General features: G+C 36.9%; 1 protein-coding gene, 1 long non-coding RNA gene and 1 pseudogene across 2 annotated transcripts in view; 1 reads left to right on the top strand and 2 right to left on the bottom strand.

The window, feature by feature from the left end:
* Positions 1 to 7,559, top strand: part of LOC140921534 (uncharacterized) — a 9,829-nt gene extending 2,270 nt beyond the window's left edge. The window contains exons 2-3 of the long non-coding RNA XR_012164017.1: positions 4,911 to 4,946; positions 7,055 to 7,559. This is a non-coding gene — a long non-coding RNA (uncharacterized lncRNA). The remainder of the gene's footprint in view (positions 1 to 4,910; positions 4,947 to 7,054) is intronic.
* The window catches only part of LOC140953965 (leucine-rich repeats and immunoglobulin-like domains protein sma-10), a 76,550-nt gene extending 55,474 nt beyond the window's left edge, over positions 1 to 21,076 (bottom strand). Inside the window, exon 1 of the mRNA XM_073403351.1 lies at positions 21,007 to 21,076. Coding sequence (XP_073259452.1) covers positions 21,007 to 21,032 — 26 coding nt within the window. The 5' untranslated portion in view covers positions 21,033 to 21,076. The remainder of the gene's footprint in view (positions 1 to 21,006) is intronic.
* LOC140921746 (uncharacterized) lies at positions 10,705 to 12,920 on the bottom strand (annotated as a pseudogene).

The raw sequence follows: 21,076 nt of genomic DNA, 5'->3' as shown, positions 1-21,076 counted from the left end.
ACCCGGATTACAATTGCTGGTTTGCACTTGACGTCACAGCAGCCATATTGGTGGTGTGTTAGTTAAGAACAAAAGCTTTTCTCTCCTCCGGGAACTAAACCCTATTTTCATGTAAATTCTTCAAAAAAAAAAAAATTCTATTGTAATGACCTCCAACACACCACCAATATGACCGCCTTGTCACGTGGTTGCAAGCCAAGAATAGAGGTTTTCGAAAACTTGTTGGCCTAAAGTTCATCCTTTTTGCCTGTAACTTTTGATAAAAATGTAATGCTTCAGGACAAATTTGTTTACATGAAACAGTGATGTTGTTATTTTCAAGTAATATTTCTTCACTTACACTAGGATCTACTGAGAATCGCATAACTGAGTAAAATCTCGCACTCTGATTGGTTAAAGAAGCGAAGTATTTAGTGTGGAATTGCGAGTTGAAAACGAGGCTAAGCAATATTGTTTCGCATCTACATGTAGGTAACAACTATCGTCAAATTCTAAAACAACAACTGCAAAAAAAGTTTTCTACAATGTCATTTTAAAATGTTTTCAAAACCATTGTCACCTTTTGAAGAGTTCAAAACAAACAAAAGCGTTTTTATAATGAGCCGGAGGTTCTTCCTTGTTTTGAACTGAACTACAAATTCTCGAAGAGGCATTTCGCTCGCGACAACGAGAGAAGAAGAAAATCTTGTGAACATGGCCCAGAAAATGGCAAGCCAAAGTTCAACCACACAAAACGGAGAAGCGATAACGGAGGAAGTGCTGGGGTCGATTGTCACATATACAGGAGAAGAAATAAATACCTTCAAAGACGACATGGCTCCTCCGTGAAAACACGAAAAAGAGTACGCCGCTTGCAATCGTCCTGAATCGTGATACTTAGAAAAGTACAAAACAGAGCTGAACTTGAACAGCATTTCTAAAACATTTCAAGGTACTTACCATATATCAGTCGCGACGTTAAACTTTCAGTGCTTTTGCTTGGACACTTCATTTCTTTCAGTTTTGCCGCCGAAGAGGTAAAAGGTGTATATTATTTTCCTTCTCGAGCAAATGACCAATTTGAAAAAAGATGTTATAGATAAATGTGAAATACCTCTATTTATCCTTACGATTAGTGTGAAGCTTGTTTACATGTAAAACAGTTTGAAAACAAATGTAAAAACAAGCACAAGGTACAAAAAAAGTTGTCGAAGGGTCAAACGTGTACGACTGACCTTGCTTCCTCTTCGCTAATGCAAAGACAGTTCTGACAGTTGACTTTGAAATGGCTTCCTTTAGTGCGCGCTCAGGATAAAAACAAACAATATTATTACTGCCGTTTTCTTTTTTTTTCTGATTTTTATTCAGTTATGCGATTCAAGGAAAATCCATTACCTGACTCGTGAATTCAACGTTAAATTGCACTTGAAAACCGATATCGCACGAATCGCGGATATTGGTTTTCGCGTGCAATTTAACGTGGAATTCCCTCATCAGAAGAATATAGAATAAGGACTTGTAATTGGTATTATGTACGACTAAAACTTTGCTTGTCCAACCAAGATGGTGTCTTAGTGGGACATATGTCCTTTCAAGAGAAAAAAATTGTTCACAGCCCTGTACAGTGTTTTCAAGAAAATTAGGACAAAGACAGTATACACAGTTTGTTCTTAGAAATCATACATTGCAAGCTCAACCTACAGATTAGTTAGTTATCTGCTGGCAGATAGACCTTTGTATGAAATTGTCCATCCGAACCTCATCCTCATTTCTTTGCGTTTGCTCAATAGAGCGTAATGCGGGAAAGGTCTATTAGTGACTAATCTGTAGGTTGTGTGCACAGAGGGAGGTGGGGGAGGGAAGTTACTTCCCATACCAGGAAATGGAAATGATGTTCTCAGAACTTGCAAAGCAATCATCAAGGGTCTTGCCAGCAGTTTTGTGCTCTGATGTTGCACATAGCATCATAAACCAAAGGTACAAAGTAAACGGTTTTGAGAAGGAACAAAATCATGGTGGTTGAAGGCGGGATTGTTTCTCACTATTGCATTTCGTTTATTTTGGTAAATTGCAACTTAACTGATTTTATGTCGCTTTTCAGACGTATTGTATGTTGCGGTCTTTCTTTTTTCTCTTTGTAGAGTTTGGAATATGCAACATATAGCCTGTGAACACGCTTTCTGTTTGGGTTGAAGGGCAAAAAGGTTGGGAGAGACAGAATCGTCACTCCACCAACTGCTAAACTAAAGTTTGATGCTAATTTTGTTAATAACACTTTGAACTGGAAAAAAACCTATAGCTTGCCATATCGTGTTGCCTTAGATACAAAGACTCGCGAATTTCAGTATAAATTATTAAACAGATGCCTTGTGACAAATACCTTCTTATGCAAAATTGGTATTATACCATCTCCAGCGTGCTCCTTGTGTGGTGAATCGGACGAATCCCTCGAACATCTTTTCCTGTCTTGTCATTATACTAAGAATTTCTGGTCTGAGGTTATAAAATGGCTTGTTGATCATAAGGTCAAGATTGAAAATCTTTCAGACAAAGATATACTGTTTGGTATTATTGGATGTGAGGATGAGATATTTGTGAATCATATTTTATTACTGGCAAAACAATATCTATACTCTTGTAGACAGAACAAATATCCTCCCTCCATCAGAGTTCTTCATTCCAAAATTAATACTGTCTTCTTAATAGAGACAATGATCGCTAAGTCAAAAAATAAGTTGGAGACCCACAATATGAAATGGGGCAAATATAAAACTGATTAGCATACGATCTCTTCTCCGCTTACTTCATCTATTATTAATCTTTATTTTTTATTTATTTTATTTTACTTTTTTTCATGTAAATAGAAAAGAAGGTACCTGGTTTTTGTTTCGTTTGTTTTCTTTTTTGTAAGTATGTAATTGTGTGTTAGTCTGCGTTGTATAATGTTTAGTTTTCCTTTCCGTTTTTTGTATTTTTCCTTACGTGTTCCGTGTTCATAAGTTAGAATGTAAAAAAAATGTAAAACGTAACAAAACAAAAATTCATTAAAATACAAAAAAAAAAAAAAAAAAAGGTTGGGAGGAGAGGGAAGGGAAAGGGGAGAGCCTTAAGACAAACCTTTGCTGATCTTCTGTCAGCAATTGTCATTAATGTAGTCATTTTTGCATGTAAAAAGGGGTCGGGAGGCAACACTTGACTTTTACCTGGTGCTAAAATACTGCTTGTTCCAATGAGTTCTTTCTCTGGTGGTAGATTATGTGCTGGAGTGTAAGCTTTGACTGAACAAAATTGTGGTTTTCCCTCTCATTTAAAAGTGAGAGGTCATGACATGTATACTGATTGTCTGAGGTTATTGTTGTCATTGTTTCTGGTCAGTATGATTTGCCCTCTGATGCAAGAACATTTTATTTTAGCTCTTTTGGAATGTATTTTTGTGGCTAAATAAGCTTATCAGTGATGTGCCAGAAGAAGCCATGTTAAAGATCTAAAGACCTGTCAGTGTTCTCGCCACTAGGAGCTTGCATCAGAATCTGATGCACAGTGGGTGCCGCAAAATAGCAGCCTCATAGGTTTCTCTACTGGCTCTTCCCCTTCCCCTCTTGTGATTTTTTTAACTTTCCCCAAACAGGAAGCCTGTACTGTTCACGGGCTATGCAACATAATACATGTATTATAGCAACATAGAGCTGAAACAATCGCCAAAGAGTTAAGATATTGAGAAGTGTTTTGCTGCAAACCTAAGGAAAGTTAAGGCTGCTTTAATGTCAAGAGCTTTCAGCAATGGATGTAATTTGTTTATTGGGCTCATTTGAATTTCGACTTTCAATTAAGGTGTTTACTGATTCCAATAAACAGAGTGAAATTGAATGTTATCACTGAATTGTGAATATGTACACAATGTAAGCTCATATTATAAAGCTCTCTTGAATAGATTTAATTCTGATAAATCTGGCACTTTCTCAAGTAATTGTTATCTCACAACTACTATTATAATAGTATTCTCTTCACCCGGAAAAATAAAGGTATCTATAAAGTTGATCAATTCGATCGATAGTTCAGCACGCATTGTTGTTGGTTAAGAATTTACATTTACACAGTAATGCAGGTAGTGTCGCTTCGATTTTGCAAGGACAAATACGATATGTGAGAAAAACAAAGAGGCATGTGAGATATATTTTTTTCAGTTATTGAATATTATTCTCTTTGCTGGTTCACTTTTCACCTCTGAACTACCACACAAGATGACTGCTTTGCAAGTTGTGAAAGTGTTTTTCAATCCGTATAGTGTAAGATCCCCACGAAAATTTATGGTTTGAATTTTAAATCAACATTAGCTTTTAAACCCAACTCTTCTATTTGACCTTGCTCGCTGTGTATTTTCAACTCGCTTCATCAAATCACAGTTACATAGTAGAACTATACAATTTTCAACTCAACGCTGTGAATAAAACTATACATACACGGGACAAATTTTCCTACATTGCTACTTTTTATAAGCTTGAATGCCTGAGCCAATACTTGGTGCATTTTTCCACTTACCGAGTCACATTTCAAACTCGACCATGTATATTTTCAACAAAACTTATGATTTTTTGTTTACACTACAGTGATCATTGATCAAGACCAGGGAGACCAGGTGATATTTGGAATAATCAAGGTCTCAGTAAGTGTTATCAGCCTCGGCCTTTGGCTCAGCTGATATCATTTAGTCAAACCTCTCCCTTGATTATTTCTGGCTACCACAAAACCTCATCCCACACCATTTATTGTTTAATATTAACAAAGTGAAGTAAGACTGTGGTGGCACAGCCCCTGTACATTAATTTGTAAATACTCAGTATATTACATTTCATTGGGTAATTAAGGCAGCAGTGACAGTGAAAAGTAATTAAGTGAAATTCATTGATTCCTGATTTTCCTTTCAATACTAGGCAAACATCTTAGGAGCACTATACAATATTGTGCAGGTAAGTGACACTGGGGTTGAGGGGTTTGTACCAGAAAATAGAAGAAAAGTCAATGTTACTGAGAATTTGTAATTACATGTAACAACAAATGCTGAAAAGAAAAAAGAATACCTTATTATTTATTTGATAAAGTGCTCAACCTCAAGTAACTGCCCACCTCCAATAACCCTTCACCTTATAGGCAGAAAAAAAATGAATTATCCCCTAACCTCGAATAAGTGCCTACCCCATACCAGCTAGATTGAAAAAGACTAAGTTCTACTAAATTAAGAGACCAAGTTTTCTTAGTACAGTATTTTAAAGAAACTTTCAATGAACAGTTAAAAATCTGCTTTGGAACTCAAACAAAATTACTCTATCTCCAACAAAGTTACTTTTGGTGAAAACTGTGAGAATTCATTAAACACCCAGCCCAAATACACGCATTAAAGTGACCAACTTGAATAATAGCCCACTCTCAAGGTGCAAAACTTTAGTGAGCACCCAGGCAAGGCACTTAATCAAATAAATATGGTATTTTGTTATGGGACCTCTTCATTGTAGCGGTACATGCAGTCACGTTTTCCAGTAGGTGTAGTGCTTGATTTATAAACACACAAGCTGTTTTATAAAAACTGCATTGACAAAATAGATTTGCAATTATTGAGAATCTATTTTATACCAATACAGCATTACATTTCATTTCACCCTTCATTAATTCGGCTTTGCTTTTTCAAAAACACTGTATCTCAGCTCCAGGTTTTGTCCAAATTACCGTTAGTTAAAATTTTTTGTGCATTTAAGATAGACAATATTATTTTGAACCACTGTGCAAATTAACCTTTTAAAAAAATAATGTATGAAATAGCTGTACGTATGATCTGGAGATAGTTTATCTACAGTGTATATGTAAACTGCTTTTAATAGACCTTTTTACCAATACAGCAGCCATATTGAATTAATTCGATTTAAGGAGTATTATAGGATGCCCAGGGGGCATGAGCACATTAATTTTTTTTTTAGTTTGTATTTTGTAGTGCTTTTCGGAACATTTTTTCGTAAAGTTTTCTTAGAATAAGATTGTAATGGGAAAAAAGATCCTTGTGCCCTGTTTGGATGTAATAATGATCGCCTTTTTCTAGTTCAGCATTAGAAATATGGGCTTTCACTGTATATTTCTCGGGAAAAAGCTGATCATGATTACATCCAAACATGGCACAAGGATCTTTTTTCCCATTAGAATCTTATTCTAAGAAAACTTTAAGAAAAAAATGTCCCGAAAAGCGCTCCAAAATACAAGCGAAATGTGCTGATGTCCCCTGGGCATCCTATAATACTCCTTAAGTTGAATTAATTCAATATGGCCACCGTATCGGTAAAAAGGTCTATTAGTACCCTTACTTTGTTCGGCTGTTGATAATAATAATGTTATTGAGGACAATCACCTGTCTTTTTCCTTCAATTCCCAATTTATTTTTGTGCATGCTTCACAGCAGGTATGTCAATGCCAGAAATTTCAAACCCATTGAATTTATTGGGTGGCAACAAGCTACCTTAAACTTCAAGGACACTTTGGAGGATTCTTGATGATCTCAGCAAGACTGTTCTTTGAAGTGCAGTGCCAACTCAATCCCAGAATTATTTATGTTTTTTCAGTTAAACCTCCAGGTCTTCAGAATAGTACCCAGTGCTCCAAAACAAAAGGGGCAACTTTTACACCTTCATCTTTCACAAGTAGTATCTTCATGCCAGATGAAGATACTAAGTCTTGTTGACTATACTTGTTGTTGATCTCTTGTTCGATGTCCACCCTTTTGTCACAAGGACATGCAATATCAGTGATAAGGCAATTTTTGTTCTGTTGGTCCACAGACACGATGTCAAGGCGATTGTGATCCAGTTTCCTTTCTGTTTATATTATATACAGAAATCCGAAAGAAATTTGAAAGTCTTATTATCCTTAACATCACAATATTATTATCATTATTATTGTTGTTGTTGATGATGTTATTATAAGCATGGGTAGTAAAGAGGTTCATACACATGTACAAAAATAAACTACCTTAACCACTATTTTGGGCTCTAATTTGTGGTTATTGCTCACTTTTTTCAATGACTGTGCTTTGCAGATTTTAGTAAAACAGATGAAGGTGCGAACAGATGGTTAAGCAGACCCTGCAGCAGCTAGATGCCAGCTCCTTGGTTAATTCTTCCAAACCCCAGAGTTTAAGGAGATCCACCTACAAGCCAACCACCCTTTAGTTCACATGCATGGCCATTGTCATTGATTAGCAGTGGAGCTAGTTGTCACACCAGTACATCCTCCTCCACTGCAGCCTCCCTCCCCACATTCTCCTTTACTTTAAGGAGTGGCAGTGATGATGAACATAGGATGGAGAATGGATGGATTACTCTCTAGTTGTTGCCATTGTTTGATTAAATTTAATATCTTCACTTTGAATTCTGTTTTAATTTTTGCAAAACTTTTTTTTTAGAAAAAATTGAAATGTTTTGAAATCACTCATTCTGAATATTCTAATCAACCTTGCAACTGTACCTTGTATATTTCTTTGAATGAATTGTCAACATGTCCGAACACTTTTTAGAGTTAGGTTTATCAACTGACACAACTTTGCACGTCTGAACTGTCAGAATTATCAAACTTTGTTCCTGTATTTGAACTTTAAAATAAATGATGTTACGCGATTTAAAACCTGTGTTTTCCCCTCATGCGTTGGGCAATTAGTTAAAGTGAATAAGACTGGGGCGGTGATAAAAATGGTAGAATGGTCGGAACTGTTAAAAATCATTTTCAGTATAATACTGCAACCCCACAAATAAGTCCCTGAAATGCAATGAAGTTCAATGCTGACCAGGAAACATATCGTGAGGTATCAATGGGGTGAAAAGGCGGTATCAGTTTTTTCAATATCATGCATGGAAATTGAAAGTATCGTCGAATTTAGTACAATAAACGTGTTGCAATTTTCGCGTATCAGGGAGTTTTGCCACGATTTCAACATCGGTAGTTTCATGAACCGTGGAATTCCAGTGGTGTTTGAGTCCCTGGTATTTCACGTACCATGGAATTTCGGGGAAGAGAAAACACTCGAAACTTCACGTATCGTGGAATTTCATCGCATTCTACGGAATAGAATCTTCACGTGTCGTGAACGTTTGGAGTATAAATTAGGACAATCCGTAGCGCGGAATTTTAGTGAAAATGAAAGGCAAAAATTGTAGCGTTCATCAACGGCACTCCATGATTCTCGGCAAATCTAGAAAAATAAGGACGTTTACAGGGCTTGACACGCCGCGTTTAAGTGACGTGTCCGGATATCGGATATTCCATGCCGCGGACAAAGTTCGATTCAGGAAAAATACGGGTCCTGATACTCAATGTATACGCTGCGTGTCCGGAACCCGATACCTCTCCATACTTCCGTTTTTCTCAAGAATACGGGTTCGTATCGACTAATATCGGGACCATGACACAACTCATTTCACACAGTGAAAATGTTGAGACACTTTCGTAAAATGGGCCCTTTTTGCGTAGTGGACATACCTATCCCCTTCCCCTATCTACCCCAACCCCTTCCCCCCAAAGCCAATGTTGTATATTGAACCCTCAAGTCTTTCTTTTACTTTAGACAACATTGATTCAGGGGATGAAGTGATTTACGGCGTTTAAAAGGAACGAAATAATAAATGAATTAAATGTTTCATAAAAGCACCCCTTTTAAACAAGTGTGTGAACTACTTTTGTCCCTGATCAGTCCAGGATCGTTATCAAATTTGATAACCATGTGACGTCACAACATGGTGGCCATTTCGAAAGTCGGGAATCTTCGTACTCGCCTTTCATTATCCGAGATTTTGTCCGATCTTATTCGGTGTAGACTCGTCAGGTACCCGTGGTTCTGTTCGGTAAGGCCAAGGAGCTGATACACATCTGCCATTTTGAAACATGTGAATCCGTATTGAAATAAATTTCCCTCTCAAAGTGAAGCGTCCATCAGATTTTTGTTCCGAGATCAGGTATGTTTTTCCACTTCGTTGTTATATTTAATGTACTTGTCGATTTTTGTGAGAGTTGCAAAAAATCTGGCGTTATATCCAAGGTTTATGCTTTCGATTCAGCATGTTTCTATTGTTGTGCACAATCTCTGAAAAAAGTGCATCAGGTATTTTTATTCGCAATGCGCTTTCAATAATGTCGGCCATATTTGATTGATGTCTTCCTCAAGGCGCTGAGATGGCAGATGATGCCCATAGAAGCAAAATTTCAAAGTTATGTCGCCTTTGTGGCAAGATCGCGTCTTCAAATACCTCCAGACCACGCAACGGATATGACTCTTCGTGCTATACGACTCCGCACTTCAGTAACGCAAAATATATTTACACGTGAAACATGCATTAATTTGCATTTTCAGTTTTCCGCTACAACGGCTTTCGCTACCTGTATAATAAAGAATTTAAACAGTTATTTGTATATGCTAATCAATGGAAGGCATACTCATTATCTGCATGTTCCATTTTTGTTTCATCGACAGATCTATGGACAACAACCATCATCGACATCATCTCCTCGTGACAAGAGGAAAAAAGCAGAATGAACTTCGAAAAAGCAAACTTCCGTAGACGATGTTAAAAATAAAACCTCTATCCTTAACAGAATAACCATTGTCTTCCATCACTGTGTCTCTTTAATTTGAACATTTCAGTGGAAACAAATTACGTATGAGTTTGATGATTTGCTTGAAATACACGAAGCTTTCCGCAGAGGTCTTATTTGGAAAAATGCGTCTCAAATACAATTTCACCAGTTCTACAATCTACTGCGAGAGGACTGTTATAAAAAATTGCCATGTACATGAGTTGCTGTCTCGGCAGTACGGCAGTACTCCTTTCTATTTCTGAAAACATCTCCACATCGTCCGCCATATTGAATTCAAGAACGTTTTCCCCAAAATTAGGTCACGTGAACGAAAATTTGAACAGCGATTGGCTCGTGGTTTGTTTTGGTCGAGGTTATCAAATTTGATAACGATCCCGGACTGCTGATTGTAGCTGTGATTTTATCGTTTGGAAGTGATTTCTTCGTTTACATTAAGTTCTATAATTCAATTAACGTCTCTTATTAATTATCAAAACAATAATTTTGTAAAATCCGGAGCCGGCTATAAATCAGTGTCCAAGACTATGAAAAAATACCATTTTCAGGATGAGGTTAGTTCTATCGACTGGAAGATTATAGGATCAAAGACGCCGGACGAGGAACTCTTCGTTAGATAATGAAAAGTTTTTCGGGGGAAAGAGAAGAACAAACACTTCAATAGCTAAACAAGACAAGGATCAAATTAAACCAACCGACACAAAACGAAAAAAAAATCTATTCTTATGAAAAGGCAAAAAGTGCAAAAAAAAAAGACAACAAGCAATAACGCCGGATTTAACTTGTATTAACATTCTGATTATAACACATTCAGTTTTCTCAAATTTTCCTTTATTCTCTCCAGATTCTCTCTTTTTTTTAAGTTACATTTTGTTTTGTTTGTTAATTTTCGAGATAACAAAAAAAGATATAAAGTATCGATATGACTTGACGGGAAAGTTTTCGAATTAGTCTTTATACCTATGCCTGATGAATAATTTTTTTGTATTCGACCTTACTAGATACACAGTACTTTTCCTTTTCAACAATTATATAGAATCGTGAACATTTCAAGAATTTCAGTATTGTCTCGACCCTCCCCTATTCACAACATAGCAACCCCACTTAGATGAACGGTTTGGTAAAGGCTGTTTTCTTCAGCGCACATACAGAAGAGATAACTCTTCTTGCAAAGTGCATGAGAGAAGTTAAGAACTGTTCATTCCTGAAGGCAAATAGGGATAGGTTTAAACAGGCATTGCGGATCATGCACACTGGTGGAAGCCAAATACGTAAAACGAAGTTGATGTCCTCGCTTGGCAGATATTTATTAATGTTGGCTGCAGTGTATACCACAATTAATCGGTTTGGAACAGCGTAAAATGTCATGTTTGAAAACACAATGATACTGATTCGTTTGCCTAAGGAAGTTTCGAGTTTGTTACTTGCTCTTTGTGCTGACTTTGGCACAGAGAAATAAATGTGCATGTACATTCCAATTACAGTAACGTATACCCCAACATAAAATACCATCAAAATCTGAGTAGCTAATATTCGTTTTGAAAGTTTTAAATTTTTAACCAGGACACACACACACATAAAGTTATCTTTGATTAACGGAGTATGATCAAAATACTGAATTGTAAAACATGCAAAAAAGTCAAAATGCAGGTAAAGATACTCAGAAAATAAACATGCCTTAGAATAATTCGCAGATTTGGTCTCATTCAATAAAGTATTACAAAATACCGTTCTAAGGTCATCGCAGCCGAAGTGAGAAATTCGAACGTTTGTCCTACTTTAAGTAAAGACCTAAAATAGGGACGCTGGTGATTTCTCCATTGATAGAGGTCTTGATCTGACATTATACCATGGCCATTTGCTATTGTCAAGGAAAACAATGCCAAAAACAGGACACCGAATGCTAATTGCGCTGTCAAATACATTGAGGCCTTTGTAATTAAGTGACGGTTGCAAAGTATTGTTGTTATGACAGTCAAATTAAAAACAATGGCAGCCACCCCAGGCGTATATTCAATTGGTCTCAGTGACTTTACCCTACCCCAACAGAAATTTAGGCTATACCTTTTCCTCAGGTTGGGAATTGGGATTATGTTAATCCTGCAAGTCTTCTCAGCATAGGTGCCCTCGTAATACAAGCATTTCACCTGATATAATTGATATATCGCAGGCATGTTATAAGAGGGTATATATTTACACCATTTTTTGGTATCAGTTTGTTAAATGGCACGCTTACTCGACTGTAAAACTGAACACAACCCTTTGATGTTGTTGTAATTCCGTGTATTGTCGTGAGTTTGGTGCCTGCAAGAAGTTTATTGCTTCTAGCTTTTTATCTTAAACTTGGAGTTTCCTGTGACGCAAAGAAACTGAAGCTTACGAAGATCTTCGAAAAGCTTCCCGTGCAATATTTTTAGGTTGTTATATTCCGGATTTCTACAAGCAAACATAAGATAACACTTAGTAAACCCAGAAATTGCAAGCAAGCTACCCCCAGCGGGGTGTCTTGTATTTGCTTGTATTGTGGTACCTTATTGAAAATATTAATGTTTGAAAAATCAAAACAACAACAAAAAACAACAACAAAAAGAAACGAAGAAAAGAAAAGAAGAAAGAAAAAAAAAAAAAAAGTCCTGTATTGGATTTTGTTGAAAGATTTATGCAAATTATTTTGAAAAAGAAAATATTTTCCCCTTTTAAGAGTCTGAAATGTGTTATAGCAACACATTTTAAGGTATTTCGGTCTACTTTCCCCTTTTCTTTTTTGCAAGAAACCCACAGTTTGCTTGAAAGGGGCTGACGTCGTATCTCTTAACCACAATATATAGATTTAGCCAGGACTAAAAGGGAAGCTCCCATTAATAAATTTTTAATTTAAATCAAACAATAAACTTGTAATCCACAAATCAGTTAACTTAAGGGTACATTCATGTGACTTTTGAGAGAAAGGCTAAGTGATTTTAGGGTGAAACATCTTACATCGAGTTGATAGCCTTATATGAACACCCAAAAAATAACAGTCATCTTCGATCATATTCAAGAGCCATAATGGCTCTTGATCACAGTAGATTAGGCCTGGAAAACAAATCAGGCCGAATTTTTTGCCTTCGACAAGTTAAGTTTTCTTTACAAAATCTTGCCAACAAATCTGGGGGTGTGTAAACCAACCTTTTATAATTTTTATACATCACAACTGAGGGGAAAGAGTTCTAAGAAAATTCCAAAAATTCCAAAATCACTTATACGGCCACCAGGTTCTCACTTTTGACAAGCGCTAAATCTGCAGTGCGACCTGTGTTATCGACAGTTGGAATGAACATTAATAGAGTTATGTACAGCCCCCGAAGTGATCCCGACCCCGAAATGATCCCCAACCCTGAAATGATCCGCAAATCGACCCCGAAATGATACCGACCCCGAAATGATCCCCATTTCTCTTCACGTCGACCCCGAAATGATCCCCAATTAATTCTTGGAACGGAACTTGTATTCCGTCACGGAATTATTACAAATCTGTTGCAGCGTTTACGTTCTTAAATCGCGTTTAACATTTCGCTTCAAATTGAAAACGTTACAGTCAACAACAGTATTTTTCCTTCTTCCGTTTCCATGAGACCCTGCGCGCGCCTCAACCTAATCCCCAATCGTCTCTCATCCCAAAAAACAATAGATAACTAACCACGTCATATTATGTAATTTCCGGTCATTATTGTACTTCATATATATTTCTGTAAATTCGTGATATCTCAATAAACCTGATGAAGACTGGTATTGGCCAGTCGAAATATTGCAACTTAACTGTATTTCACGTTGTTTGATCAGTCCCTGCAAAAGTCTTCTTGACTGTAACGTTTTCAATTTGATCTATTTTGACTGATCACAATATTTTTGGATCTGACGTTGAGCAAGCCGATCGTACACGGTATTTGCAGTGTTTTTTTTTGTTTTGTTTTTTTTACCTTAATTAAACATTTCGCATTTCTAATCGCCTTTATGTATACTTTTGCATCTTCAACATCATTTTAAGATTTTAAAAAATGTTAAAACACCATTTTTAAAATTCAATATCCAAGACATGCAGTTTTAACATCATTTTTAGAATTTAACATCTATGCAGTTTTCTCTATAACCCGGGCTATAATCACCTAAGTAATAATTTTAAAAACTGTTATGTTTCTTGATATTATCAGTTGCAGTTCATGGTGTTCCTAAAAATATACTAGACTTTGTGTATTTTTTTATAATAATATTTTCCGGCGTTTAATCCAGTTCAAAGTGTAATCCCAAACTAATGTCATATAGGCAAGTGAAGATTATTAGTGAAGCTTAAGTTATAATGTTGTGCATTTTGCACGATCCATAGTTCTAGGATATCAGTCCATTCCTAAAATTAAACGGGGATCATTTCGGCGTCGACGTGAATAGAAATGGGGATCATTTCGGGGTCGATTCGGGGATCATTTCAGGGTTAGGGATCATTTCGGGGTCGGGATCATTTCGGGGGCTGTACAGTTACCCTCCAACAAAATGAAGAATTTATGTTTTTATTTAATGGTTTTATAACGATGTGTAATCTTATAAAGCGTTTGATAGGAGGGCCATTTTGAGTACCCCTGCAAGGGATGTTCATGATCGACTGAAAACGAATGGCACAGCGATTAAAATTGCAAGAGAGACTACTAACAATCAATAAAAGAAATATAATTCGGTAAAACATTTACAGAGACAACAGTTTTCATTCTCGAAGACAAATATTAAAAAGTGTCTCTAAAAGTCCTGAGTCATAAGCTTAAAGCCTAAGTTTATGTTTTAAGCCCGTGGCCTCCCGGTGTTTGCTTTTTTCAAAGGTGAACTCGAGGCAAGAAAATCGCTCAAAGTTTTCTTCCTACAACGAAATTCATAGCTAAGTATTCTTCGGAACGTTTTCTTTCTATTCGCGGTCATAAGACTGATATCTAAAGGCTTTTTAAAGTTCTGTAAGCTTATATCAAACCTGATACTAAGTCAGATCATTGTCTCAAATCTTACAAACGTGCATATAAACTTGCCGCATAAACTGTGCTCGACTTCATGAAACTAGATATAAAAAACAAATATCGAATACAATGATTACTCACACACAGGCTTACCATTCGAGATGCAGCTCCTGAAAGCTATTAAGTAAGGCCGGAATCGCTTGAGACTTTTAAACCCTCTTACGCATCAAGCAAGGTGAAAAACGAAAACGATGAAACCCAAAATCAGATTTCTGACTTTGACAAGAAATGCATTTCTCAACCAAAAACCCAATAAACAAACCAGCCATGAATAACAGAAGACTCTTGATAGCAGCTGTATTTCATTTTGTACATCCTTTAGAAAAAGGCAATTAAAAAAACAACACGTTGACACAAAACTCTGTCAGCTTCAGCTGTCAAAGTAAACAAGTTTCAAGATGCTGCATAAATTTTCCGCATGAACTCACCTGTCAAATTTTAACCAATCAGAGCATAAAAATTGGACGTGGAGCGTGGCCAACGCGTGATCATGGTAAGAAAAAGTCTTGCCCGCCTGTTTTTCTAAATAACTGGCTGAATTTTCGCGTCCGAGGTCAGTTTGAAATCAAAATCTTAATAGTGCGGGGCCATTGTGACATAAACACATCACATTTCATGTTAATTAAAAAAAAATAAACTTGAGTCTGCGATCATTTGAAAACTAGTAACTTGTCAGCAGATAACTTCAAAAAATACTCGACCTCGATGGGTCGACACCTGAGCCCGCGATACGGACAGGTGATACTGGCCAGCGGATACCCTGTTTTGACAGCTGTCAATTGATCACATCATTGATGTGCAATCAGTTTTCTCCTGGGCTTTCAAACTAGCTAGAAGGTGTAAGAGTATACATTGGTTCCCCTTTGGTACGGACGGATCACGTGATTTCCAAATTTTCTGGGATGGGCAGATTAACTTCCCCATGATGCTCCTCTGGCGTGCGCTTTGCGCGCGCGAGAACTCCGCTAACAACGGATAGACTGCTTTACGTTTTTCAAAAATGTCTCAAAAGAATTAGCGAGGCTATCAAAGAGAAGTTTGTAAAAAATGATAAATAAATAAATAAAAGTTGCCCGGTTGGAATAAAAATTTTAAGTAGCACCAAATTAGTCTTAAGACTTACAGGTACTCAAGTTGAGCCAGACCATTGAATGTATCCTCTGTGATTACTTCTATCTTGTTGTGATCGAAAAATCTAAGTGTGTTTTAATAACTACAAATAAATACATAATAAGTTATATTATGTTACTCAGCATGAACTAATAAAAAAGAACTGACCATGATTTGCATAATGAGAGTAGAATAAGAATATTAATAAAACGTTAGCCAATCGTGTAAAATGGGAGGTGTTACGGCTGGCACCCTTCTTTTAATCATTTCAGGAAAATACTGAAATTGGGAAAAAAATAATGAAAAAAAGGTACAGTGGGTTCTGGTTAATCATGGACAAATGTTAAAGATACTTGTGACAAAAAGCGTCTAAATATTGGTCGCTTTTTAATAATTGAAAAGTTACAAAGATTTAATGGTAAAGATTGATTGATTGACAACGATCTTTTCCTCGATATGAATTATTCACAACAGTAGCTCCACGGCCATTTTGCTTACAGATGACTGATTTAAGGTCCACAAACGTGTTGTTATTCCTGCTAAATTACGTCTAAACGAGGTCTCGGAACTTCAAAATCTTAAAAACATTTAAAACGAATTTACAAAGCAAGTATTACTGAAAACATTTCGGTGAATATTTCCTTTACTCAGAGCGTATCAATAGATAAATCGGCCAATTTTGTTTAATGATGCTAGTTTTTTTAAAATAACTTTTCGAAAACCTTGTGAGAACTCGGTTTCCAGTTGGCGTTCATAATTATGATTTAAGGCATAACATTTTTTTTATTTATCAGGACTCATATTCTTTGTCTATTGTTGGAACAAAGATATGTAGTCTTTGACTTTCGCAATTCTGTACTTTTGGTATTTTTCATGATTAGGAAATGGGACATGACTAACAGGTTTTGAGCAGTTGACTCGTTTTTGAAAAGAGCAGATGAAATGTTTGCAATGTTATTTCCTGATAGGTCCCTGGCAGAAACAAATCTAAATGAGTTTCTTCTAAGGAAACAGCTCAAGTTAATATTTTGATCGTACGTAGACCAAAGTTACCACATTATTGGTTTCAACTCATTTACTACGAATGCAGCATCTCCTCAAAGAAATAGCTATGTAATAACTGTAAAATAATATATAGATTCAGCCAGGGCTTAAAGCGAAGCTCCCGATAATATTTTTCTAGTTTGCTCAAACAAAATGTAAAATCATGTAATGCTAAGCAGCGAAGACAACGAGAACGGTGAAAAAACAAAAATAGGTCTAATTAGCAAAAAAGAATCTTTGCACGTGCAACACACTTTCTTTGTACATTTCTTTGCCGTTGTTTTATTGCACGACTTAAATGTGAAACTTCCAGAAGTTTCCTCGTTACACGTTTTATGGAGGAAATGTCGTACGCGTTCTTGTTCTTGTTCACTATTTTTCCACCGTCGCTCATTTTTACCCAAGTGGCCGCTAGCATTTCTCATTTTCTCATCGCCGCTACAAAATTTCATGTTGTTCCTCCAACAAAAAGTGTGCGTTGCTTGTTACGAAAAAAAGAACAAAAACAAAAATCAGCACTTAATTTATGAAACAACGATTTATCGATACAGCAAATAACACACCGACACAAAAGAAGTATTGACATAAGAATATGAGCAAATGACATAAATGTCTAACAATCCAGGCATAATTATGTATTTGACACAAAAATTGTACAACTTGATATTTTGTCACATTCAGACGAGCTTATGTGGCTCGACTCAGTATTTTTGTCGGTAAACCTTCGATCTTTGAATCTTTTGTACCTAAACAAATTGGTGTTTATGGTAAAAACATTATAACACATGCATTACACATAGACTAAACTTTATTATGATATTATTTTTTTGGAGATCGGAATAAATATCACGTGACGATGATATCACAATTGTTTTAGTTCTTAATTGAATTTCTGCCCTCGTCGGCATTTTCTTTCGGAACGCTTTACGCTACCTATACTTTAGGTTCTTGTCTTCTGTTTTGCGAAGTTTCACGAAAATCTATGAAAGGAACTTAGAGATATCTTGGAATTTCTACAAAAAGGTATAAGGGTATAGGGACTTACTGTAATAAACACAAATTTGATACTTTTGGATGCTTCTTAAAGGTTTTTATCACTCATTCGTTTTTCAAATGATCTTGATACACTCTACAACCGGCTGAACATACATACATACACACATACACACATACTTTATTTAAGGTATCATAAGAAATAAACGATACAAATAATACCCTAAAAAGGAAGTTTAAGAGGTTGACTCTATGTAAATAAACTTCCAAAAATAAAAAATATATGCTTATGAATAAAATCTAAGATCTAAGATGGATAAAAACCTAAGAAATACGCATATACGATTTAAGAGTTATTTTAAAACGTCTTAAATTTCCTATCTCAACAACATTGGCGGGCAGGTCATTCCATTCACGAATAATTTTAACAAAGAAAGACTATTTATAACAATTGCAGTTAGCCGATTTAACTTGCAGTTTGTAGTTGTGATTGGACCTGGTACATTTTGAAGCGAACTCAAAAAAATCGGAAAACAAAGGCTATTCAATCCGAATACAACTTTATAGCATTCAATCAAAGAAAAATCGGCTTCTATCAGTCAACTGCGACCACCGTAACATTTCGCAACGATCTTCGTATGACATCTCTCCCCTTCGCTGACCTAAGGCCAATCGAGAAGCTCTTCTCTGAACTTTCTCTAAGAGAACAATATTCTTAACTAGGTAAAGGCACCATACGGGGGAAGCGTAGTCGAGGATTGGTCTCACAAGAGCCTTGTACAGTGTGGAAAAGATTTCCTTGTTTACAGAACCGATTGTTCGCTTGATTAGACCAAGAACTTTATTGGCCTTTTGGCAACCTCCACAACGTGTAAAGACAATGGGGGGCTAGGTCATGAGAGATTGTGATGCCGAGGTCCTTTACAGAACTCACTGAACTTAAACGTTCTCCACGCGGGACGAGGGAGTAATGTGGGACAGATTTATCCAATTATGTGTAACTCGCATAATTTCACATTTCTTCGCATTGAAGTTTACCTGCCAGACCTCAGACCAATTTCTAAGGTGGAATAAGTCGGACTGAAGGATGCTTGTGTCTCTAGCTATGTCGGAGATCTCTCTGTAAACCTTGGTATCATCTGCATACAGTTTAACCGTTGATGAAATACCTGACGAGATGTCATTCACGTATAAAATGAATAAGACGGTCCGAGGATTCTTCCTTGGGGTACTCCAGATAAAACTGGAGACCAGGACGAGCAAGTACCACGCAGAACGACGCGTTGCATCCGACCTGTTAAAATTTACGAATCCACTGGAGAGCACTGCCGTCGATACCTTGACGCTCAAGCTTGAAAAGAAGACGCTCATGCGGTACGCTGTCAAACGCCTTGGAAAATCCAAGGAAATCCAAAAAGGCGATGTCAGTTGGCTTTCTGTTGTTGCGTGATTTCCCCCAATCGTCGTATCAAGAAAGAAGCTCCGAAAGCGTTGATCGGCCCTCCATGTAAGCGAACTGGTTCGGGTTGACGATATTTATGTTTCGCCAAAAGTCCATCACTCAAGACTTAACGATTTTGTCCGCGATCTTGCACACTATTGATGTTGATGAGATCTGGCGATAATTATTCCTGTCAGTCTTACTGCCTTTTTTGAACAAAGGTGTGATGTTAGCGAGTTTCCGAAGATGTGGCAATTTGCCTGTTGAAAATGATTTGTTAAAGAAAAAAGACAGAGGTGATGACAAAACACTCGCACATTCCTTCAGAATGCGAGGTGGTAAGCTGTCAGGTCCAGGCGACTTCTAGATATTTAAATTTTTTAACAGCTTTTCTACTTCCTTTGTGTTGCAAAGAATGTTTGAAAGTGTACAATTGGTGACATATTCAAATTCGGGGAAGTTATCGCAGTCCTCTGATGTAAACACAGAGGAGAAAAAGTCATTCATACTTTCAACAATGCTGAGATCATTTGAGAGGGTAACGCTGTCAACATTAAGTGAAACGAGATTGTTAGACCCTTTACGCATAGATTTCACAAAGCTCCAAAACGGCTTGGTATTGTTGTTAGTAGCAAGCTCAACAGCCAGGTCATTGATGTAGTTTCGCTTCGCTGCATTACAGGCTTTCGTAACAGAGTTATTTAAAGTGCGATATCTCATCCACAAGAGATTTTAAATGTTCCCAATCTGCCTTTCTGTATGCATAAACAAGTTTCTTTGATTTACGTGGGCGGGGAAGGGATCCGGACAGAAAAAAGGTTAAACAGAAATGGTCAGAAAAGGGTTCCCCTACAGCTAGCTCGCGTACAAACTCGGGAGATGTCGTAAGCACATGGTCCAAAATATTACATTCTCTAGTTGGCTCATTTACCAGTTGTGTAAAAAAGTTATCTTGGATAATGTCAATCAGGAGAGAATTGTTAGCCGAGTCGCATGCAGCTCTAACATCAAGCCAATCTATCCTAGGTAGATTAAAATCTCAAATGATAACCAAATCCTGATATGTGGAATTTTGAAGAACGTCTTGCATATCCAATAGAGGCTTGGTGTCTGCATTTGGTGGTCTGTAGAAGGCACCTACAGTAATCTTACGATCATTAGGAAAAGATATATCTACAAAAATCAGTCCAGAGTCCGACAACATGCCATCCCTCAATGAAGATTTGAAGGTGTCTCGAACTGCAATCAAAACTCCTCCTCCACGGCGGCCATTGCACATTCGATCACGCCTGAAGACCAGATAGTTAGCCGGAAAAATTTCGCCGTCAGCTATTGACGAGTCCAGATGTGTCTCGACCAAAACGACTACATCATAAACCTTATTAGCAACGAAAGTAGACTTGCGCGATTAAAAAAAAAAAAAAAAACACATGGAAACATGTGAATCAGTAAAACGTAATGCTGAGCTATTTTGTAATTAACTAAGGCTACTTTCACGAATTCATCGTTAGATTTTCTTTAAAAAAAATTCGGTTCTGTAATTGATCAGTGTATCATTGGAAAAGCGGACAATATCGAACCTTTCCGTCTCAGCCCGGATCAGGGTGATTGATCCGTTTAGCCAAATGAAACGAGAATATAATACGATTTTCGACGATGCAGACTCTGCGAATCATGTTAATTTTGTCCCATCTCTCGAGCTTTGCATAATGCTCTACGGGAAACTTTTCTCAAGGTGACCAATATCTAAAATGATTGATGACAGCATAGTAATTCACGCACAGTTTCAAAGCGAGCAGGACAATCATCTAAACCACTTGAATTAGCACCATGTTTTACCTGGCTCATCCCC

This window comes from Porites lutea, chromosome 12 (genome assembly GCF_958299795.1).
Source record: "Porites lutea chromosome 12, jaPorLute2.1, whole genome shotgun sequence".
NCBI lineage: Eukaryota > Metazoa > Cnidaria > Anthozoa > Scleractinia > Poritidae > Porites > Porites lutea.
Note: the sequence above shows the minus strand (reverse complement) of the source record. Positions and strands in the feature narration are given on the sequence as shown.